The 24,447-nt window shown below is 40.2% G+C and overlaps 1 protein-coding gene across 1 annotated transcript in view; it reads left to right on the top strand.

Annotated features, from left to right (window-relative positions):
• Positions 1 to 4,906: 4,906 nt before the first annotated feature.
• LOC144513021 (kinesin heavy chain-like) overlaps positions 4,907 to 24,447 on the top strand; it is a 35,330-nt gene continuing 15,789 nt past the window's right edge. The window contains exons 1-13 of the mRNA XM_078244080.1: positions 4,907 to 5,032; positions 8,131 to 8,218; positions 8,930 to 9,003; positions 13,114 to 13,218; positions 15,362 to 15,410; positions 15,527 to 15,582; positions 16,765 to 16,852; positions 18,473 to 18,597; positions 18,744 to 18,848; positions 19,525 to 19,673; positions 20,407 to 20,555; positions 23,018 to 23,199; positions 23,612 to 23,680. Of these exons, the coding sequence (XP_078100206.1) occupies positions 4,907 to 5,032; positions 8,131 to 8,218; positions 8,930 to 9,003; positions 13,114 to 13,218; positions 15,362 to 15,410; positions 15,527 to 15,582; positions 16,765 to 16,852; positions 18,473 to 18,597; positions 18,744 to 18,848; positions 19,525 to 19,673; positions 20,407 to 20,555; positions 23,018 to 23,199; positions 23,612 to 23,680 (1,365 nt within the window). The remainder of the gene's footprint in view (positions 5,033 to 8,130; positions 8,219 to 8,929; positions 9,004 to 13,113; positions 13,219 to 15,361; positions 15,411 to 15,526; positions 15,583 to 16,764; positions 16,853 to 18,472; positions 18,598 to 18,743; positions 18,849 to 19,524; positions 19,674 to 20,406; positions 20,556 to 23,017; positions 23,200 to 23,611; positions 23,681 to 24,447) is intronic.

The following is a 24,447-nucleotide window of genomic DNA, read 5'->3' as shown; positions in this document are numbered from 1 at the left end:
TTGACGGCAAAATAGGCTCCAGAATATTTCCTTCTTTATTGACAGGTGCAATATTTGAAAATCAATAAAAAAAACTTTTTAAATGACATTTATATCTGCATTTATGTCAAAACCCAGAGACTTTCAAACATAAACATGTCATTTATTAATATGTATTTGTGTCAAAATGACATATAAACATCTTTTCCTATTCTATGTTGCCTGGAAACGCTTCCAACACGCTTGCAGGTCGCGTGAAAAATAGGCGTCGGTTCTATTTCTAGCACGCACCCGTTTTCGGCGACGTGCGTGTCACGCAGGCAGTCTGCAAGCTCTAGCCTGTTACCATGGGAGCCCAAATAAAAACGGGCACGCCACGCAGCTGACACGCTCACGCCACGCAGCCAGTGTGAAGGGGCTCTTAGAAACCCGTCGTCTCTGACTTTTTTGAAACCGTTTGGTTTCGTTGGTATTCATGTCCTATAACCCTAAGAGCCATGAAGTAGTCATTTATTTGTAGCTTCACCTTTCACATGTACACACAACTATCTCCCAGGCTCAACATCAACATTTAATTTGATTTCATATCAAAGTATCTGAAGCACACAAGGAACCCCCAACTATCTCAAATGTTTCTAATAATAAACGTTTAAAAAACCAAATAGTACACTACTTCTTAAAGAGCTCCTTTCTCGCTCAGTGAAACATGAAAACACTACTATTAAAGCATCCACATCTTTTGGATGTGCACACACGTTTTCTGACCCTAGTCGACTGTAATTAGTGGCGAGGAATCCCACAAATGTTCTTTGGGTTTTCTAATGTACCCTAAATATCCTAAATGAGGAGCGTCAACGTCAAACTATGACTTCCAAGCCAAGTAAACAATTTCAACATTTCTTATTGTCTTCATGCGCACACCCTTTTAAGGAACCTTAAACTTCAGTTAAGTACTGTATCTTCTAATGAGATCGCTCATGTATCTCACAACCTTTCTTACATTCTTTGTCGTGTGCACACTGGACAAAAACTCGAGGACATTTTTGAAAAAGCCCTTAATTTGTGGCAACAAAAGCCTAACAACTTTTTTTTTAAAATATCAGTATTAAAGACAAATATCAGGTCTTGTTATCAGCTTCTAAATACATGTGAGTGCATCCTTTTGTCCAGTCTCTCTCCAAGAGATTTCAAGTTTCTATGTTATAGCATATGGGTTAAAATGTCTACTTAAAAAAAAAAAAAAAAACCTGTTGAAAATATCCATGTTCTTCAAAAATGTCCCTATCTTTTTCTCCAGTGTGCTCAGAACCTCCAGAGTTGACGTTCTTTTTTTTATTTTTTACTGTAATCTGTGGCAAGGAAATCCTCCGGGCCGTTTTCAAAATGTGACGTTGGGTGTCGAGAACACAGCTCTTTTCGGTAAAGTTCATTCTGCCTCTCCCTCCTCCCCCCCCTCTGTTTTTTTTTTTGTGCAATGACCTGCAGGAACCCGGTCTCGTGTTGGGAACCCATGTGTTATGGATCTGTTATATCAATTTCATGTTATTTGTGGTCAAGATGGTCTGTGCAGTCTATTTTTTTTCCTCCTCCTGCCTGTGTGTGTGTGTGTGTGTGTGTGTGTGTGCGCGCGTGTGTTGAGGTGTGATTTTATTATTTTTTTCCTGGTGTTTTGATTTCTGCTCTTGGAATCGCGTTTTCCTCTTCCACCCTTTTCATTGTCAGTATTTTTTATTTTATTTTTTTCCCCAACTTGTAATTAAGTATATATTTTCTCACTAATATATACTTTACAAAAAATAGACTTGCGTGAAGTATGATGTGCACTTGATTTGAGATGCTCTCGTTTTGTTTTTCTCTCTTTTTTGTTTTTTTGTTTTGCATTAATGTGGGCTAAGGATAGTTTGTCAGAGTCCATTATTTTGAGATTGTTTGGACTTTATACCTTTTTTTTTTTTTTTAATGGTTTGTTGTAAGCAGCATTTTTTTGTAAATATTGTGAAACATTACAGGTCATGCAGTGATGTAACATTTTGAACGATGTTGCACAGATGTTTAAGATATTAAAAAAAAAAAAAAACATGGTCACTCTTACTTGAAAAATCTGGCGTGTATCGTGTATTATGTTCCCTGTTTCTTGTGTCTTCATAGTTCCCAACGCTGGTTTATTGCTGTGATTCTTAAAATGGGGTTAAAAAGAAAACGGCCCCTATAGGTAAAGACTGAGAACACAAGATGGCCTATAAACGCTGCCTTTCTGCTTTTTATTTCTCCTAACCTTTTACGATACGACTTTGTCTGTCCACACTGAGATTCATTCTGCGCTCCCGCCCCAAAAAGGAGAAAAAAATGAAAAACACACACATAGCTAGACAACTATTACATTTAGCAAGCAATAAAAGAGTTCTTAAGCCTGTTGTGTCTAAACGAAGGGACTCTAAATCGCCTGTTTGAAGGCAAAAGATGGTATTCATAATTTAAATCAGTGTTTATTAAAATGGGGGTACTAAGGAGGAATGCGGGGGGTACGTGAGATTTGTTTTTGTAAAATGCTAATTTAAAAATGTCGTAGATAATTCATAAAATAATGATACTGTAATGAATGAATTAATGGATGGATTCTAAACATGTGACATGTTTATCAGTTCCAAGGCTGTTGTACAAGACCATTCTACCTCTTTACATACACTTCTTTTCAACCCAAAATGTGATCTTTTTTTGCTTTTTTTCTTAGCTTTTGTCGCTGTTTTTGAAGTTTGTCACTTTAATTGAATATGGTATGGCCACTTTTTCGACCTACTCTTGACTTCTACCTTTTTTTTTTTTGCTTTTTCAAGTTTTTTTTGTGGCATTTTAGGCCTTTATTTGATAGAACAGCTTAGTCATGAAAGGGGAGAGAGAGAGAGAGGGGGAAAGACTTGCACCAAAAGGCCACAGGACGAAATTGAACCTGCGGCCGCTGCGTCGGGACTAAGCCTCTGTACATGGGGTGCATGCTTTACAGACAGGTGAGCTATCCAGGCGCCTTCCGTCCTTCTTTCTCACTGTCTTTCTTCTAGTTTTTAGAAGTTTTTTTTAAATAGTTTTTGTCTCCTTTCTTCATCAGCATTTCAATGTTTTTCAGTTACAAGGCTGTTGTTTAGTAAATCTTTTGTTCCTCTTTATATAAACCTTTTTTTTCTGCCAAAACTGATTGGCGGTGGTCAGGGGGTACTTGGCCTAAAAACCCCAATTCAAAGGGAAACATTATTGAAAAACGTTTGAGAACCACTGGTCTATTGAGCACAGTTACAAAATCCAGTTTCTTGTTGCACACTGCTCTCTAGTGGGCATATAAGAGTAATTCAACATACTCCACCTGGGAGAATTAAAGGTCCCATGACATGGTGCTCTTTGGATGCTTTTATATAGACCTTAGTGGTCCCCTAATACTGTATCTGAAGTCTCTTTATATAGGCCTTAGTGGTCCCCTAATACTGTATCTGAAGTCTCTTTTATATAGACCTTAGTGGTCCCCTAATACTGTATCTGAAGTCTCTTTTATATAGGCCTTAGTGGTCCCCTAATACTGTATCTGAAGTCTCTTTTATATAGACCTTAGTGGTCCCCTAATACTGTATCTGAGGTCTCTTTATATAGGCCTTAGTGGTCCCCTAATACTGTATCTGAAGTCTCTTTATATAGGCCTTAGTGGTCCCCTAATACTGTATCTGAAGTCTCTTTATATAGGCCTTAGTGGTCCCCTAATACTGTATCTGAAGTCTCTTTTATATAGACCTTAGTGGTCCCCTAATACTGTATCTGAAGTCTCTTTTATATAGACCTTAGTGGTCCCCTAATACTGTATCTGAAGCTTTTTCTAAAGTGTTCCTTTTTATGTTTTTTATGGCTTTTGTTGCCTTTTTTTTTTTACATTTTTGCTGCTTTTTTTCAATGTAATGTTGCATATTTATTTTTTTTGGGACAATTTTTTTGATGTTTTTGTCGTCTTTTCTCAATCCATGCAGACATGTCCCGGGACCTCCCGAGATAGTTGGAGAGCTCATTTTGCAGAATGTCCCATTTCAGAATAATATCAATTTATATTATTGGAATATAAATAGGCTTTATGTAAGCATTACTTTAATGTAAAAACGTTGAGCTGTGTTAATCTTCATCACCATCATTTATTTACTCGTTGGGCTCAAATATGTATTTAGGCTTTTGTGTGTCTGCGCGTGCATACGAGCATTTGGTGGTGCTGATGCAGGGCGCGAGCGCGCGTGCCACGGCACCGCGCCTGGAGCGCGCCTTTATTGCAAGTCAGGAGGACTCTGCGGCGGTCTCTGCGCATCCTCTTCCCCACTGCAAACCGGGCAGCGAACTCCGACGCGTCCGAGTGTGCCCCCGCTCTTATAGCAAACACAAACGCACATCAGTCCGCTTTTTTTTTTGTCGGTGTCACCGCTGCAGAGGGAGGGAGGTCTGCACACCGACCTCCTTTGACTCCTTTACCGGGACGCAGCGCTGCGGTTGATCCGGTTTTGGTCATGGCGCAGCCGAGGAAACACGGACACATTCGGCTTGGATGAAGGACGCGTTGCGCTTCGGACTCACCTCAAACTTTCCCTCACTGAGGAAACCAGGATCCCCCTACGTTTGTGTCCTCTGTAGCACGCCTTGATTTGAACGATTTGAGTTTCTCTTTTGGTAGGCTAAATTCTGAACTCTCCCTTGGCCCCGGGACGCAGGGATCGGCTAATCATCAAGGCCCCCGCTGGTGGTCACGTTGGGCACAACCTTGCCTAAAATACACCTGATCCTCTCCTTTTTTTCCCCCCCCCAGCCCGCTGTGTGCTTGTTTGTGTGTTTGTACCCGCGGTATTCGGAGGTAGGACCGGGGTAAACAGTGCCAGCAGCAGGAGCAGCAGCAGCAGCAGTAGTAGCAGCCATGATGGATGCGGCGGAGTGCGGGGTGAGGGTGATGTGCCGCTTCAGGCCCCTGAACGAGTCCGAAATAAACCGAGGGGACAAATACATCCCCAAATTCAAAGAAGACGACACGGTGGTGATCACGGCAAGTCTGTCTGCTCACTTGTAGTTGTGGTGTTGTGATGATGTCGGGTCTGTGTGGAGCTGGAAGTGCTAACACTGCAGTGTTTTAGAGGAACAAATTAAGTCGCCCGGAGTTCTGCAGGCAGGATGGAGGCGGTGGCGGGGGGCGCAAGTGCGCAATAAGCCTGTAGCTAGTTTTACAGACCAGAATTGTCAATATTACAGTGCCATATAAACAAAAGTTAGTCCTAAAGACCTATTCAATGGAATTCCATTGCAAGGAAACAGCCTGGACCCTAGTTAAGTTCCTGTCATATGTCATTCACGTACACTGCGACAGAAAATGAACGTGGGGCCATTTATTATGTTTATGTTTACATCTGTGAAAAGATTTTTATAGTGCGCTATACGCCTGTATACGCTAGCCGAGACGGTTGCTTTCGGCCACCGTACCTGTAGTCCAGACAGTGGTTCCCAACCTTTTTGGTCTGACCGACACACACACACACTTTCCTGTCAGATAAACTCACGTAACGTTACCCTTTCATTGATTCCCAATGTACTGTATGTTGTAAATGTACCTATGTATAATATTCGTTGTATAAAAGTGGATTTTTCATTCAGCTAGCTAAACTGTCAATTACTTTTAACGTTACTTTGAGTGAAGCTGAATGTTTCAACCATTTATCCGTTACCGTAACTTTAAGCTATTCATTTTAGCTAACTATTAGCTAAATATTTCAACTGTTAGATAAATATTTCAACTGTTAGCTAAATATTTCAAATATAGATAAATATTTCAATTATTAGCTAAATAGTTAAACCGTTAGCTTAGCTACTATTTCAAATGTTAGCTAGCTAAATGACAGTTACCTAAATATTTCAAATGTTAGCTAAATATTATAGTAACAGTTAGCTAGCTAATATTTAAATTGTTGGCTAGCTATATATTTCAACAGCTTAACTACTATTTCAAATGTTAGCTAAATATTTTAACAGCTAATATTTCAAATGTTAGCTAAATATTTCAATCGTTATCTAACCATTTCAAATGTTACCTTAATATTTCGACTAGGGCTGCACAATATAGCTAGCTGGTGTGATAATACATAAAACTCCAGCCAGACAATGTAAACAAAGTTTTAGAAATGTACATTTTAAAACAGAACATAAAACCACTTGTCAAAACATGTTTTAACAAAAATACTGTAAGATTCATACTTCAAATAGCTACATGTAGTAGCTACTGCAGCAAGATAGGGTGCCTGCTACCAAAAATAATTCAATATCTCATGAACATATTTAAGAAATAAAAAACAAACAAAATACGTGTGGTGTTTACATATTTTCAAAATCTAATCAGACAGTTAAAAACAGACAAGTCTAGAAAAATGCTTTTATTTTTTCATTTTTATTAAATATTTAAAAAAGCCAATCGGGACCACGCTCTCTATGAAATATTTTCCTGTCATGCCTCTAAACATTTTGTGAAAAAAGGGATGAAATTACAACTTTTAAGTCAAACTTTAACACTCATAAACTAAGAGAAAAAGGCCTTTTGTGGCTTCAGTTAAACCCTGGACTTGAAAGACTTACTGCAGGGGAATATTGATTTCTTGATCGCACAAAAAAAGTCTTTAAGGTTAAGTTAGAGGTAAGGGGTCAAAGGTTGTACTCACACTGACTCGCCACTTTTATACATGTGCTGGCACCTGTGTTTGTTTTCTACTTCTTGGAAGTGCAGGTGGGTGGAGCTAACAGACAACTTCACACTTTGTGGCAAAAGATTGATTTAAAAAGTTCAAGAATTTCATTTTGTGCAATTCATCCCTGACCTTAACCATCTGATGCTCAAACCAGGATACTGTATTATACATGTATGTTACCTGAATCTCATCTTATTCAGTTAAAGAGAAACTTGTTTGCGGAGCCTGTACTAAAAAGTAGATGCAACGAAGCATCGTGAATCGAATAAAAAAAAAAAAAATCGATTTAAATGTGTAAAGATTACAACCAGTTGATTTAAAAAATGAGTCGCAATACATTTTTTAAACAGCCTAGGCAGGCGTGACGCTTGACCCTATCAACGACGTTTCATTCTGAGATTTTGCCGGATGTCCCTCATTTTCCAACAGACAGGAAATCAACCTTGCCACGGCGTGTTAATGCAGATCCGTTCCCCTGCTCACTATGAGCAGCCCTGCTCGTCCTGCATTATTCATTCTGTTGCATTATGGGCCAGAAACACTTCTGTTCTGTCAGGACAAACTGCCTGTCACCGCCTTGTGCCATCAATCAAACGGCAGAAGCACAGTAGGCCGCCCTCTCCGATACTGTCGGTGTCAGTGGTTTCTCTGCTGTAATCTCGGCGTTCAGAGCGAGTGAGAGTGCTGCCGTTGCTGCCTCCGAGTGCTGAGAGCTGCATTTCACTTTTACCCCAGAGAGACGGAGACAGTAGTTGGACAAGGACAGGAGGAAGGATGGATAGTCAGACTAGAAGCTGCTGGAGCGTTTACAGCCGAGCACTTCCAACTTTAAAACACCATACAGTGTTTTCCCTCGGTTTGTGGAAGGTGTGCGTATTAGGAGGGGGGTTTAGGCATCCTTCCTCAAGAAAATTACTTTGTCCCGTAATTAAAAAACGGAAATTATGTGTAAACTTCAGTTAAAATAGAGAATATTTGAAAAAATACTTAAAAAATGTCAAAAAGAGACAACAAAAACGTGGTAAAAAAGTGTCACAAAGGTTGTAGACTAGCTGCCCATACCTCCTTAAGTGGTGTTCTGGCCGACACACCTGAGTGAACCTGGTGATAAACCCAGAACTAGCACCTAGACTGAGCGTCTACGCATTATCTTCACTACAAAAACGTCGAGAATAAATAAATAAATCAAAAATGTCAGTTCTTAAACATCTTTTGTCAGATCTTATTTACAAGTCAATCATTTCACTTGTTTTCTTTGTGTGGTCATATGAAAATAAATCCTGACTTGATAAAAATGCAAGGTTTTTTTTTGCAACATAAGATCTAAAACAATTGAAGGTAAATGAAGATAAAATGTCTTGCCGAGCCCGTTTTGTTTTTGTCATTAATGCGTCTTGTGTCGGTTCTGAAACAGAGTAAACCCTACGTGTTCGACCGTGTGCTGCCTCCCAACACGTCCCAGGAACAAGTGTACGACCAGTGTGCCAAACAGATAGTTAAAGGTAAGACCAAACATTACGTTCTTATACAGAAAGCTTTATTTATCCCCGAAGGGCAATTCAGTTTCTACAGTCCCCCCGAAACATATACACACATTCATACTGCCGGTCATCAGTCACAGAGGGAGCACAATAAAAAGGCGTACGGCAAAGTGTGAGATCCAAAACTATACAGCAAGAAAGATATTTGAAATAAGAACTGAATAAAGACGACACAGTACGACAAAGAGAGACGAGATAAAATAATAAATAAAATCGATAAAGTGCTGAGTGCATTGCACATACATACCAAATTGCAATCGACCAGTTTGTGCAAAATACATTCAAGACGGTTACTCCGCATTCAGCAACTTCATTACAGAGGGAACGAACGATTTTGAGAAATGGTCAGTCTTTGGCGTAAACAGCATTACTAATCTTGGAACCTATTGCTAGTAGAGTTCACAGAATTAATCAGCGATATTTCTCCAGTAACGGACCTTTTGCTCCATTGGTTTGCCGCTCCAGTCAGAGAGACACGGGGGAAATGACACAAAGTTGTTTTAAAACCATAAAAGATTCGGGGCTTTTGAATAGAGATGAACCGATACCTGAACTTGGGAATCGGCCGATACCAGTGTGTAAAAAAAATACATATATGTTATTATGTTTTAACAGCTGTATATTAGTATTCCTTTATGGATTGGATATGATTTGTTGATGATTGTGTTCTAGATGTGCTGGGCGGCTACAACGGGACCATCTTCGCTTACGGACAGACGTCCTCTGGGAAGACACACACCATGGAGGTGAGAGACTCATTCAGCCCGGTGTACCTCAAAGTGTTTTAATAAAAATACATTTACAACCTGGAATTACTGCCTCAGTAGTAGAGCTCAACAGTGTGGTTCCGGAAGTAAAAAGCACATTCATTTTCTCCGTTAGGATTTTGATTATCAGCCATAATGTCTAAACCACATGAGTTAAACCAGTGTTTCCGCTAGATTTTACTCAGCAGCGGGGGGTGGACATCAACAGTACCGTTACCTAAGTGAAAACAGAGTGTAGATCCTTTTTGCAACAGTTTGCTTTGCTCTGGTAAACAGTAAATTCATCAAATTCAGTGTCCATAACGCTATTTTCCAATCTACTGTAGCTGTCATATTTCATGTGCAGTTTTCATGTCGCGGCTTTCTTCGCTGTTTCTCACTCTGCCTGAGGAGAAACTGCAGTACTCGCGCTGTTGTTTATTGAGTTGCCATGACTTCGCGAGTGATGAAGTCCTGTCACTGTTCCCGTTGCTCACCCTCAAAGGGGAGAGAGAGCGGAGAGTGGATGACTGTTAGCTTGAGTTCAGTAGATCAGACGGCTCTGCAGAGTCATGTAATTACGACTTTATGACTTTTCAACAGCTGAAAGAGCGGCGGTGCGCCGCTGCTACATTTATATAGCAGAAACCCTGCAAACTCAAGGCCCATCAACCAAATCCGGACCCTCGCAGATTTTGATCTGGCCCGCATATCAATTTAGGGTCACAATAAATGTTGGCCCACCTAGTTTTTGTCGCTTTTTCTGAAGTTTTTGTCACTTTTTTCTTTGATGGCTATGTAACTTTTTCAGGACTTTATGTCGACCAAACTGTAAGTGAGTATGAAGTGAAGTGCTATATGAGACATGCAATGATACAGTCAAAGATATTTGACTTTTTCTAAATAAAAGCATGTCAATAAACTTGACATGTCTGGCCCTTATTGTGATTGTCATTTCCAGTGTGGCCCTCAGTGAAGTTGAGTTTTACTGGTCTAAACCATCCGAGGTCGACTTACCGAGAGCTGTGAGGTTGTGAAACCAAAAGTTTCTGCTTCTGTAGAAGCTAGAAGTCCATGTGAAATCAACCTTGTTTTTAGAAAAACATGTTTTATTCGCGATCTTATGAAGAAATAAGATCCTAAGCGCGACAGCAACGTCTCTGATTGGCCCAACTGGCCGTTACCATGGAAACATTTACCGTACCCGCAAACCTGTGAACGGCTAGTAGAGGTGTGAATCTTTACTGATCTTTCGATTACGATTATCAGGTCAGCAATGTCGATATCTCGATGCATCACGATGCGTCAAAAACGTTTTTCTATTAAAGCCAATATAGGATATTTGACTTGACAACCTTGCATTGTCAAGTGCAATGCCCAAGCTGCAATAAGTAACTTCAGACTGGAATGATGAGGTGTTTGGGTTTGTTTCTTTAAGGTAGCTACCACGAAGGTTTACCTATTTTGGATTAGTCAAATACCACCCTACTTTTAACCAGCAAATCTATTGTGCTGTATTGGAATAACTGACCCCTGACAACTCTTTAACAAAAAAGGTATTGTTTACTGAACGATAACTTAAATGTACAAATAATATTTAGCCATTTTTAAAAAAAAACAACATATAACACAAATCACACGCTTCAAATATGCAAACTGCAATATTTCTTCAATTGATATTACACACAACTACCCCTTTACCCGTTTCTCTATCAGTTTCCTCTTAAAACACTCCAGCTACACAAAATGATTCCTCCTTACAGCAGTTTCAATGTAAAACTTACTCAAACCCTATTAAACCACTGTGTTACCACACACATCCACCCACACACTCACACTCACACACACCCACACACACACACACACACACACACACACACACACACACACACACACGCTGAGAGGAAGGAAAAAAAAAAGTTGCGGGCCTGATTGTAGCTCGTGTGGACGTGCAGGACGTTATCTTCAGTGAAGCAAACGCACAGAAATCCAACTTACAGTTAGCTGTTAGTCCAAGAAATGCAGCTCAAACACGAAAACGAAAACCAGTCACCCGCTATGGCAAAGTCCTCTTCAGCAGGGAAACACGCTGTCGTCCTCTCCGGTCCAAAATCAGCGTCCTCCGAATCAGCAACTCTCCGCAATTAGTTCCAACTTTAGCTAGTCCCTTAGCTCCAACTTTAGCCAGGCACACTAGCACAACGTTTGTTCTAAACCACTGCTGTTAGACAGGAAAAGTGCCGTTGTCTAGCTACACCTCTTCAGCTTCGTTATTCCACTTAGATCTTCTCCAAGCTAACTATTCTAGTGTCTCTCAATGTTTCTCAGTGTTTTCTTTCCTCTTCTCGATTTGAGATTGTCTCCACTCTCCCGTGTCTCCGCTCAGCCGTCTTGCGTGTGTCTGTGTTTGTTTGTTTGTGTGTCTGTCTGTCTGTCTGTGTGCATGTCTGCCTGTCTCCGTCTGTCTGTGTGTGTGAAACGAGTTAGGCTACTGAGAATGTTATTTTTCATTTGAATGTTTATGCCGCGGCCGGAAAATTAACGAGCAATGTCATTGCGTTGTAATCGATTATGGTGGGCCACTGCATCGATGTAGCATCGTCCATGTCCGCATCCCGATGCATCGATTATTTGATTCATTTCAACACCTCTAACGGCTAGATCGAGCTTCTACCATTGAAGTCTATGACAGTTTCTCTACACGGTCTTGTAGTTTTTGCCTTTTTTGCCGTTTTCTAAATGTTTTTTTGCGCCGAATCAAATGTTTTATATTCACGATTCATCTCGTAACTGGTTGGCTCGGTTCCAGGCTTAAAACTCTTTATATCAGCAATTTCTGAAACGTCAATGAAACAATTGAAAGGGGAAAAACACTCCCGGAACCAGAGCTGTTAAAAAAAGTGGGCGATCACTGTTGAGCGCTATGGTACTATTTCAAAGCACACAGAAACCTGTCATCAGAAACATAGCAGAGGTCTGAAGATGGCTGATGATGATGAGAAACTCCTTTCGCTTCTTAATAGTATTTTAAATCAAATTTAAAGACTTGCTTTTAGTTCAGTCTGAGGCTACATTTACATCGCTACGTTTTGGTTTTTAAGCAGAGTTTTGAGCCAAAGTGATCTCCGTGTACACTAGTGTTTTTAGCTCCAGTAGTAGTTTATTCTAACACGCCCAAACCTCATATCTCATCAACATTCTGATAAACTGGGCATAAACAGGAGGCAGCGTGGAGACTCCGCCCGCTGCTGGTAGTTGCCATGGTAACGTTAGTAGCTAGAACAAGACGTCGTGACCCAATCAGGAGGAGAAACGTTGGCGTCAGTGTCGGTGTTGCCAAAGGTCTCTGTTTGCGGCCGTTGAGACTGCAACACAACCCCGCAGATTCCAAACCAAAACGGGTCAGAAGGGTTTCCAAATGTCTCCTGTTTAGGGGCTCGGAAACACCAGAGCAGGGGGAATGAGAGGGGGAAACGCCAGAGCAGGGGGAATGAGAGGGGGAAACACCAGAGCAGGGGGAATGAGAGGGGGAAACGCCAGAGCAGGGGGAATGAGAGGGGGAAACGCCAGAGCAGGGGGAATGAGAGGGGGAAACGCCAGAGCAGGGGGAATGAGAGGGGGAAACGCCAGAGCAGGGGGAATGAGAGGGGGGAACGCCAGAGCAGGGGGAATGAGAGGGGGAAACACCAGAGCAGGGGGAATGAGAGGGGGAAACACCAGAGCAGGGGGAATGAGAGGGGGAAACGTTGCACAAGATATTCTCTTTTAAACCAAAATGTAGCATTGTAAATGTAGCCTGAGGCTGCCCCCAATTTATTGTTGATTTGATTCTTTCTCTCCTAACTTCCTATTTTACTTGACAACGGTTTTGTTCATGTCAGTTGGTTTTTATTATTGCCAGCCAGTGGTGGAATTTACTAGTAGTACTTAAGTCCAAATGTTGAGGTATTTGTACTTTACTTGAGTCTTTTCTTTTCATGCCACTTTCTACTTCTACTCCGCTACATTTCAGAGAGACATATTGTACTTTTTACTCCACTACATTATTCTGAAAACACCGTAAATCAACAACAAAAGCATAAAAACATAATTATCTATTGCTGTGTTCAGGGCAAACTGCACGACCCTCAGCTGATGGGAATCATCCCTCGCATCGCCCACGACATCTTTGACCACATCTACTCCATGGACGAGAACCTCGAGTTTCATATCAAGGTAAAAAATTTGTCACAGCACAAACATTAGAAAACAAAAGCTCAAACTTTCAAAGCTACAGCATCTGTAATAACGATTCATAATCTGCCGTTTGGGCTTTAAAGTCACAAACATCAGTCTTAATCGCCTTAATAAAGATGCAGCATAAAAGTTGAAGCTACAAACATTTAACCTCCTGTTGTCCTCGGGTCAAATGACCCATTTTCCAAGTTTCTATTTCAGCCATTTTGGTTTCTTTTTAACCAAATTGTCCAAAAAATAACATGGATGTTTCCATACAATGCTCTTCACAAGTAAAATAAACGAACAGTTCACTACTTTCATTGAATTTTATTCAATATAGCATTTTGAAAGAAAAAAAAAATAAGTAAAATAATTTTTAAAAAATTGACAAGAATGTCTAAAAAAGCGACAAAAATGTGAGAGAAGAATGTGAGAATAAATGACCAAATTCATGTCACCTGTCTGTGGGGCTTGATTGGTGAAAATCTACAAAATGATGAAGTTTAACTTGTATTAAAGGGCTCAAACCACTTGACAGAGTGAGAAAGATGTTTTTGCACAAACTGTATATAAATGAATAAGTAATATAGTGTTTATTTTCCATGGAAAGTTTTACTCCTGTTTTTTAAAATTTAAACTTGGGACCCAACATACGCCATAGACTGATTTCTTATATATAAAACAAGCAATGTTTTTCTTTTCTCGTCACATTTAATGCCTTTTTCTTTAGCTTTAGAACAACATACATGCATCTAAGGCAGGGCTTCTTAAACGTAGCACTCAAAGGTCTGCATCCATTTTTTATTTAAAAAACAATCGGCGATAACTAAACAACATTCATCACTTATAGCTTTAAACCATTTTACTTTGATTGTTTTTTAATCTTATTTGTGTGGTTAAAATATTTGATTTTCTTCTTTGTATATGTGAGCTACCTTAATGTTAGCCATGTAATACACTGTAGTACATCATTTTGTTTACAAGATATTTCTCTATTTTGCTTGGTTTGTTATTGTTTTTATTTAATTTAATTTAAATTAAGTTCTGTAAGCAGATATTGTTGTATTTATTTTCTTTTCTTTATTTCTTTTCTTTTCTGTTCATGTCATGAAATGATTAATTGTTGTTTTGGACCCCAGGAAGACTAGCTGGTCATCTAGGCCAGTGATTTTCAGCCACTGTGCCTCGGCTAGTGTCACACTAGTGTGCCGTGAGAGATCGTCCTGTGTGCCGTGGGAAACTATCCGATTTTACTTACTTTACTTTTGTTGAGTTACTGCAAATAATTTGCCATTGTTGCTCATCTGTACCTGCAATGTGATGACTGGCAGAGAAATGAAATACTGTTCTGTGTCAGTAGGTGGCAGTATAGCGCAATAATGACCTTGTTGATTTAAGACAATAGAATTACTGCCCCCTGGTGGCAGTGACAGGATGTAAGCAGTAGGGCCGAGGTCATCTGCAACAGCCATGGATACATTTTTAAAAAGGAAAAATGCAGATTCTGATCTTATTAGGCTACAATGTGTCATTTTGTAACATTTTTGGTTGGTGGTGTGCCGCAGGAATTTTTTTATGTAAAAAATGTGCCGTGGCTCAAAAAAGGTTGAAAAACACTGGCCTAGGCGTCAGCTAATGGGGATCCTTATAATAAATAAATACAAATACATTCAAGTTACATACTCTGTTTTCCTGCTTAACTTTTGTACAAATACCCAACACTACCTTTTTTTCAGTAGCCTTCTAACTAAGTCCAAACCTATTCATCCTATTTCAATTTTGTCATTTATTCTGATCTTTTTTCACACCAAACACAATAAAACTCATCCCTTCAAACTCTGTTACAACACCACCGTATATTAAACGTCCCTCACAATTTATTGAGCGATAGAAAATGTATTTAAAAAAAGAAAACTTTACACTTTCATAAGGTTTTGAATTTGGACCTTTGTCTGGTCTTTGAGAAACTAAGATTGAGGTCTAAGATTGACTTTTTTGGTGTTCAGCTGATTCTCCTTTTAACATTGAACTCTTTATGCTTAAATTACCTGACTTACCTACATTAGAGGAAACCAGTACTAGTGCAAATATTCAGGTAGTCGATGAGTAGACATTAAAAGTTTGGAGTTTCTCTGGGCAGGTTTCCTATTTTGAAATCTACTTGGACAAGATCCGAGACTTGCTGGATGGTAAGTAAGACTAATTATCTCAAATGTATATGTAACATTGAAGGTGTATTAAGTAAGTAAGTCATTTTTTTTAAAGAATCAGCGTGTGACTTTGGTGATCTTTGTTCTGTTTGAAGTGTCGAAGACGAACCTCGCTGTCCATGAAGACAAAAACAGAGTGCCCTATGTCAAGGTTTGTAAACTGTACAGGCCTTTGACATGATTTCACGTGATCTTTATTTGTTTTTGTGATTAGCGTCATCACCACCCACCCAGACAAAAATCAAGGAAAGATGACACAGTAACTACAATATTCAAGACCATTCAACAAAATAGACCATAAACCAAATAAACATATGAATAAGTGCCAACCCCATAAGCCCAACATACACGTCTCTCCCCAGCACAAAGCTTCTTACGAGCCCTCCAGAAAGGAATCCATTGCCAAATTAGTTGATACAAGGTTAATTAAGACAATAAGCTCCACACAGCTCTCTCTGTATTTCTCAGCATGACTATGTTCAGAAGATTGTGTCGTCCGGCGACTCTCAAGCGCAGAAACTCGAGCGAAGATAATGACCTCTTCTGAAAAGTCCATCATGTTATTTTATTCCTCCATGTCCTCCTTGGCTACAAGTAACTGTGTGAAGGAGGGGTGGGGGTGGTGCGTGATTACAGAAGGCTTAAATCATGTCCATGCAACAACAGTGGTGTTGTCATTACTTTGAATTCCTCATGGAGGCGACAGAAACTACACATTATATCTTTAAAACAATCTGTCTGGCTATCATTAAATTAGTCTGGACCCAGCTTCTCATGTTCTTATCCATCCCGCTTAGGATCGACCCATCTCTCAGAACAAATAATCTCAGGCTGAATGGAACCTGGGTCCCTGAAATCAGACATAAATTATCATGTATGCCGGTCCAAAACTCCTGGACTTTATCACAGGACCACAGGACATGAAGTAATTGGCCGTCCTCTGTCCTCTGCATCACATAATGACGTTTAAGCAAACCCTCTCGTGTAATATTGCTTAATTAAATACCTAAATACATTGTGTGTATATGTGTCTGTATGTATGCGTAGGTATACACTCATATTTGTTTGCACTCTTCACTTTAATCTCAAGTTGTAGAGCACAAAATGTATTTTAGTACATTACAAACCTGCCAATTTACTTTTATGTGATGTTTCTGAGTGCTTGTGAATATTCATCTGCCTTCTCTAAGCTATGTGAAAGTGTGACAGCACTTCCTTGCGTTGTTTTATTGCCCTTGTCACTTTGTAATTCTGTTCAACTCTGTGCAAAAAAGACATTTAGGATTAAATACCTAAATACATGGCGTTGATGCACTTTCTCTTCCTCTGTCAGGGTTGTACTGAGCGTTTTGTGTCCAGTCCGGAAGAGGTGATGGACGTCATCGATGAGGGCAAAAACAATCGGCACGTGGCAGTGACGAGTATGTAAAATCATGTGTAGTTTAATATCTTCCTCCCAATGTTTAACTTATCTTTTATATTTAATGTAGGTTTTCTTAGGTTAGATAGATAGATAGATAGATAGATAGATATTGTTGTCATTGCATATATTTACACAACGAAACTTAGTTGGAGCAATCCAGTTTGCAGCATTAAAATACAATATAAAATGTATGCACACACCTCACTCATGACCACATTACTCATACAATTAATACACATATTACCCATGGTATAAATAAATACTTAAATATGAAAATAGAAATATAGGGAGCAGTGAATACAAAAGTTATTGGACAGAAATTATTGCACAGAGTCCATTATTGCATTAGGCCCGGGGTAACCGTTCTATCCCCCATAAAGTAAAGATCCTTTACTTTAGTAAATGCAGCATTAAGTTAAAACTAATTAAAGTAAAAAGTATTTTTCCTGCCGGAGAGAAGAAAAATGTGCATTCATTTTCTTTTTAAATTGAACTGAGATGTTGGAGGGAAAAATCGGCTAAATTTGAACTGCTTAACAACTCAGACATCTAAAACGTAACAAGGGGCCCCAAACCAGACGCTGGGTATTTTCAAGGTGTCACAGCCCGGCTCTTAAAAAACGGGAGACACACAGGTATACTGGGGCTGGATCTCACTTCCCTTAAAGTGCTCATATTATGCTTTTTGGTTTTTTCCCTTTCCTTTATTGTGTTATATATCTTTTTTGTGCACGTTATAGGTTTACAAAGTGAAAAAGCCCAAAGTCCCCCCCAAAAGGGACTTACCATCTCCAACAGAAACCACTGTTCACAAACTGCTCCAAACAGCTGTGTTGTAGTCCAGCCTTTACTTCAGAGACAAACGTGGTCACTTTGGAACACACGTTATAATGCTCGCCTAGCTGCTAGCATGGCACGCCCTCAAACCAAGCGAGTTAGAGCGGAGGCCCGAAGAGTTCAGATAGTTGGATCACCATGTCCAGGAGACAGTGCAGAATTAAAAACTTATGTATGAAAGACTAATTTGTTAACATTTAAAATAACTTACCACCCTGAAACGTCTTGGTTGCAAAGCTGGTTCGGGTTGTTCTGCCTGTGTATCGGGATCAGACTCGGATTCCAACATGTACGGCTGTGTGCATATGCATTCTAGTCACCAGCGTGTGTGTGTGTGTGTATATATATATATACAAAACAAAAAAGAGTTACATAATACCTTCATCCAACTGTGTAACTTTGGGTTCAACATTGCATGTATGTATTGAAAAAAGCGACTAAAAGATCAAGGGGCGAACAAATATCAGAAAAAGCGACAAAAACTTCGGTAAAAGCGTCAAAAACATCAGGGAAAAAAAACTTTAAAAGAAGCCGACAAAATTGTCCAAAAAAAAAAACCTTGAAAAAGGTATAAAAAATTCCAAAACAAATGGCGACAAAAAGCAACAAAAACCTTAAATAGGAACAAAAGCTTTCAGAAAAAGCCCAGTTTTGATTGTTATCCCCACCTGTAAATCACGCCTATCGCTCCACCATACAGTACCATACAGTACTTTCCACTGCTGAGCTACACATTAGTAAGAACCAGATCTTGCTGTAAACCAACTATAACTATTTCTAGACATGAACGAGCACAGCTCTCGCAGCCACAGCATCTTCCTCATCAACATCAAGCAGGAAAACATGGAGACGGAGAAGAAGCTGTCGGGGAAGCTCTACCTGGTCGACCTGGCCGGCAGTGAGAAGGTTCGTTCTGAGTGAGATCAGGAACATAGAGTTGATGTAAAGTTGATGTGAGATCTAATCCGTGTGTGTGTGTGTGTGTGTGTGTGTGTGTGTGTGTGTGTGTGTGTGTGTGTGCACGTGTGTGCGTGCGCGTTCTCTATGAACAGGTCAGCAAGACGGGAGCAGAGGGAGCCGTGTTGGATGAGGCAAAGAACATCAACAAATCTCTGTCGGCGTTGGGAAACGTCATTTCAGCTCTAGCCGAGGGAACAGTAAGTTACACATAGTCAGTGTTTGGGCAAGTTACTTCCAAAATGTAATCCATTATAGATTACTAGTTACTGTCATTTGAGAGTAATTAGTTATATTACAATATTACTGGCTCTGAATTGTAATGCTTTACACGACTACTTTTGCGACACTTTTGAGTTACTTTCACCAAAATAACCGCAGAAGTATGACTTGGCAGGTATTGTGAATTTCACCATGGGATCAATAAAGTAGGGAGTAGGCCCTATCTCCAGTCTCTGCAGTCATCTCAACCATCGGTTCCAGTAACAAGAAAGAACACTCACTCCGTGCCAAAATGTTTCGCCGGTGTTGGCGACACCACTAAATGTCGGGTTAAAATGCTGTGTAACTTGCGTTACTGAGATTGTAACGTGTATAATATTACCGGAATTTTATTAGTGATGCGTTATATGACTGCATTACAGCAATAAGGAATACATTACTGTAAACGGTTTACTCCCATCACTGTTGCAGTGAACTGCAACAACCTGGATAGTTGACACAAACAATAATGTTGCATATTGTCACATTAAAGCAGAGTAGCTGAGTAACAGAAAATGTAGTGACGATCTGCTATGTCAGACCACCTCACCATCAACATCCTACCTTTAACTTCATGTAAAGGTACATTTAAATGTGTGACATTTATGTTTTCAGAAAACCCATGTGCCGTACAGAGACAGTAAGATGACTCGCATCCTGCAGGACTCTCTGGGTGGAAACTGTCGCACCACCATCATCATTTGCTGCTCGCCGTCCGTCTACAACGAGGCCGAGACCAAGTCCACGCTCATGTTTGGACAGAGGTACCACATTACTTGCCATCAAACACGCAGCTTAGGGCTGAACCGTTAATCGTATTCAAATCCAAATCGTGATTTCGTGCAGGGGCTTTGGAAATATCTGTTCACGTGCAGTGTTGTAATGTAACGAAGTACAAATACTTTGCTACTGTACTTAGGGAGGAATTTTCACGTATCTGTACTTTACTTCGTTATATATATTTCCGGAAACTTTTACTCCACTACATTTCCCCGAAGCATCATAGTTACTCGTTACTACAAAATAAAATCAGAAGAAATGTGTTACACTGGTAAAAAGCAGGTGTGGCGAATCATTGCTCCTAGATTGCCAAGATAATGCACCTTCCATTCCAGTTGGTGACCTAATGCCTGTTTGTTGCCAAGCGGCAAAAACTAAAGAAGAAGAGCAGGAAGCATAATGACTGATAGTGTCATGGAAGCACCTGCGGCATGCTCTGCCGCCATGGTAACAGGCGATGATCACCCCGACGACAGTGGTGATGAAGATAACGTTGCACACATTTGGCCATAAAGTTCATACTCAACGGTTTTTTTTTACTTTTACTATCAATACCTAAGTACATTTAATATACTTTAAGACTTTTACTCAAGTCATATTCTAAAAGGAGACTTTTATTTCTACCAAAGTCATTTTCTGGTGAGATACTTGTACTTTTACTCAAGTATTGCTTTCAAGTACTTTATACAAGACTCTGTTCTGTCCGTGTTTCCTCAGAGCCAAGACCATCAAGAACACGGTGTCAGTGAACCTGGAGCTGACGGCCGAGGAGTGGAAGAAGAAATACGAGAAGGAGAAGGAGAAGAACAAGAGCCTGAAAAACGTCATCCAGAGGCTGGAGGCAGAACTCAACCGCTGGAGGAACGGTGAGATAAAAAGACAGAGACGGCTGAGGAAAAGTTCCAGGAAAACCCCAAATAAAGCACTTTAGAACGGTGTTGTTGTACTGAAGGAGTGAACACCTTTTTTCTTAAAGACATTCCCCCATTTAGTGCTGTTGTTTTGTTTGGTTTCTCCACTCTATGCAGGTTTTTCCCTTAAATTTGTCACCAATCTGTACATACTTTTAGACAGGACGATTTTACTGCCAGAAATTGCGATTTGATTTGCAATTTTGTTTTAGCTACATATTGCACCTTCTACAATCATGTTAAAGTATTACAAAATCATTATCATCATTTCATCATCATTATCCACTGCAAATAGGACATTTCTGTAAACCATCTGTGATATGTAGCAGTATTCCAGCATTTAACTTGAAAAAACAGTAAATATAATAACGCAAAGAGTTTTGCACATTCGATTAATCGCGCCCTTCATGATTAGCTAATCGCATCCTTTCAAATCGTGATTTCAATTTGAAAACGATTAATTGTTCAGCCCTACTTTTAGATAAGTGTCCAAATCACAACCAAATCAAGTCCGTGAAGGGCATTATACTGCCTATTGTTTTGTCTCTACTCCTTCTGACCTCCTCTCTTCTAAGACTGCAGTGTTGTGAAGGGGTTCACAGTAGGGCTGGGCGATATGGAGAAAATCAAATATCACAATATTTCTGACCACATACCTCGATATCGATACCGCAACGATATTGTAGTGTTGACTATTGGTGCTTTCACAAAATGAGATTTTTGATAAATAATCATCAGTAATGTGGCTATAATGACTAAGTGGGTAAAGGCAAATAATAGAACAGCTAGAACAGTCTGGTAAGTTCAGAAAATAACATCACTTTACTGTAACGCAGCCTTTAAAACCAGGAAAAGACAACACTTATGTCATATCACGATATGACGATATCCAAAATCTAAGACGATATCTAGTCTCATATCACGATGTCGATATACTATTGATATATTGCCCAGCTCTAGTTCACAGCATCCTCACCCTTTTTTCCATCTCTGTGTCATGGTAACCACTTTTCTCTCTCTCTCTCTCTCTCACTTTCCCTTTTCCTCTTTGCTTATAGTCTCTGCCCCCTCCACCCTGCCTCGATTCCTCTCTCAAATTCAAATTGCTTTATTGGCATGAATGTCAGGAAAAAAATATTGCAGTGTTCGCATGCGTTAGTTAATTTATTTAGGGTCAATGAAGAAACAACAGTATATTAATATAAAATCGATAAGTGCCAAATGTAAGAAAGAAAAACAGCTGTCTCTCCCTCTCTGGCCATTGCTTTTTTTTATTTGTTTAATTCCCTTGCGCATGCAACAAATCAGCTCAAAGCCTACGCTCCTTACACATAAATGTAGTGAACACACACACACACACACACACACACACGCTGATGATGCAGTGTTTCTGACATGACTCAGCGTCTGGCTCAATGCCGAGGCCATTTAAACGGAGCATCTCTTCACCTTTTCACCCTCTCCTCTCCATCTCTTCTCATCTGCTTATGTTGGAAATTTATCCTCACGATTAAAAAGTCAACAATAATTACACCATCGACTCTTTAACTACTGAAGTCACACTGCTGCCAACAGGCTGGTTCTGTTCAAAACATAACCACAAGACCAAAGAAGGATGCTATGACTCTGCACTCTGTATGTCTGCATTCAGACAGCCTGCGTCAGACGGTGCAGGAAAAACACAGGTGTTTTGAATGGGTGTATATTTGCCAAAAATCAACCATCTGCATGATCTGCTGTACATTTCATCAAATTGTATGCACTTTCAGCTTCAAGAGGGCAGCCATGTTGGCTTACTGTGACGCATAGCCATTTGATGAAAATGTATCCAATCCGCGACTGAGACTGCAAACCACAGCACAGCCTAGTGTTAAACAGAGGTGGAAGAAGTATTCAGATCCTTTACTTAATGGATGGGATGAGTGAAAGATGTAACCCAGGGGTGTCAAACTTAACTTCACTAGGGTCCACACTGGAAAATGAGAATCACATGAAGTCACATGAATCACGTCAAGTTTATTGACATGCTTTTATTTGATCATTTGATCAAATATCTTTGACTGTATTATTGCATGTCTCATATAGTCTTCTCATGTACAGTTTGGTTGACATAAAGTAAAAAAAAAAGTTCCTTAGCCATCATAGAAAAAAGCAACAATAGCCTTGAAAAAAGCGACAAAAAAGGTGGAAAACAGCAACAGAAACGCTGGAAAAAGTGCCAAAAACGCGGAAGAAAGCGGAAAAAACATTGGGAAAAGTGATAAAAACCTTTGGAAAAAGTGACAAAAACTAGACGGGCCAAAATGTATTGGGAACCTAAATTGATATGTGGGCCGGATCATGATCTGCGAGGGGACGGTTTTGGCCGGCCGGCCTTGAGTTTGACACGTGAACTAACCGATGAGTCTGTGTTGCAGGGGAGAACGTTCCTGAGGACGAGCAGCTGAGCTCTAAAGATCAGAAGGGCGCCGAGCCCTACGACAACACTCCCGTCATCGACAACCTGCTGCCGCCCGCAGGAGGCGTCTCGCTCCCCGCCGACGAGCGGAGCCAATACGAGGACGACGTCAGCAACCTCTACAAACAGCTGGATGACAAGGTGAGGCTGATGAATGAGGGATACATCTGGATGAGGGCTAAGATCTCCTGCAAATCTTGTCATTTTTCTGCATTGGTATTATAACTTCACATTAGTTTCAAACGGATCTGTAAAGATTAATCAATTATTTGTTAACCATTAAATTAACCACCAACCAATTGGATAATTGGTTACAATTCTCTGATTGTAACTTGTTAAATGTAAATATTTTCTAGTTTCTTCACTCATCTGTGACAGTAAACTGAATATCTTTGAGTTGTGGACAAGACCAGACATTTGAGGACGAAACTGAGCCACAGTTTTCTGACATTTTACAGACCAAACAATGAATCCATTCATCCAGAAAATAATCGGTAGTTGCAGCCCTACTTTCAAACAATACTGATTCTATTTTCTCCTAATATTTCTACAGGATGATGAGATCAACCAACACAGTCAGCTGGCAGAGAAACTCAAGGAGCAGATGATCGACCAGGAAGAGGTTTGTCTCCCAGATCATAAATACAAAGGAAACTGATTGTGAGTTTATATCAATGTGCGTATGTCAATGTTTCCCCCAGCATCCGCTTCAAGACACTAGTACTTGCATAGCGTGCCACGAACCGTAGCCTGATGTGCACCTCTAAAAAGAATGTAACTACACGTTGCGGCAACAACTGTGATTGGTCCGTTTGGCCGTGGCTTGGTAGCGTTGCATTTCCCCCAGCTCATTTCCTGGTTTTTCTTCTCCATAAACAACATGAAATCAAGGAGAGGGTTAACTTTTCCAGCTCAGAGACACTCGCTCTACCACACACTCCCCACGCACACACACATGCCGGCTCTGCTATTCTCTTAAAGAGATCGACACACACACCAATATAAACTTTAGTCCACTTATGTGGGCTACGGAGAAAACTCTGCGTGGAGCCTCCGTAGAAAGCATAAATCATGCTTTGCACCCCAGCCCGTCCACTCCGCTCTGCATCGGCCAATCTGCTTGCTGCCCTCTCACAGCGAGGGACACCCAATCACTCAACCAAATCCCGAGTGTTTGCTGTCCTGGCCCCTAAATGGTGGAACGAGCTCTGACATCAGGACGGCTAAAGTCTACACATCTTCTGCCGCACATTTTATCCAACTGCACCTTGGATAAAATGTGACTCTTTGTAGTTTGGCTTATTCAAAGCAAATGTGCTTGCACTTGATTCTTGCTGTCCGCAGTTTGTACCTTCATGGTTGAAAGCACGTAATTGGAAGTCGCTTTGG

Source organism: Sander vitreus, chromosome 24 (assembly GCF_031162955.1).
Source record: "Sander vitreus isolate 19-12246 chromosome 24, sanVit1, whole genome shotgun sequence".
In the NCBI taxonomy this organism is placed as follows: domain Eukaryota; kingdom Metazoa; phylum Chordata; class Actinopteri; order Perciformes; family Percidae; genus Sander; species Sander vitreus.
Note: the sequence above shows the minus strand (reverse complement) of the source record. Positions and strands in the feature narration are given on the sequence as shown.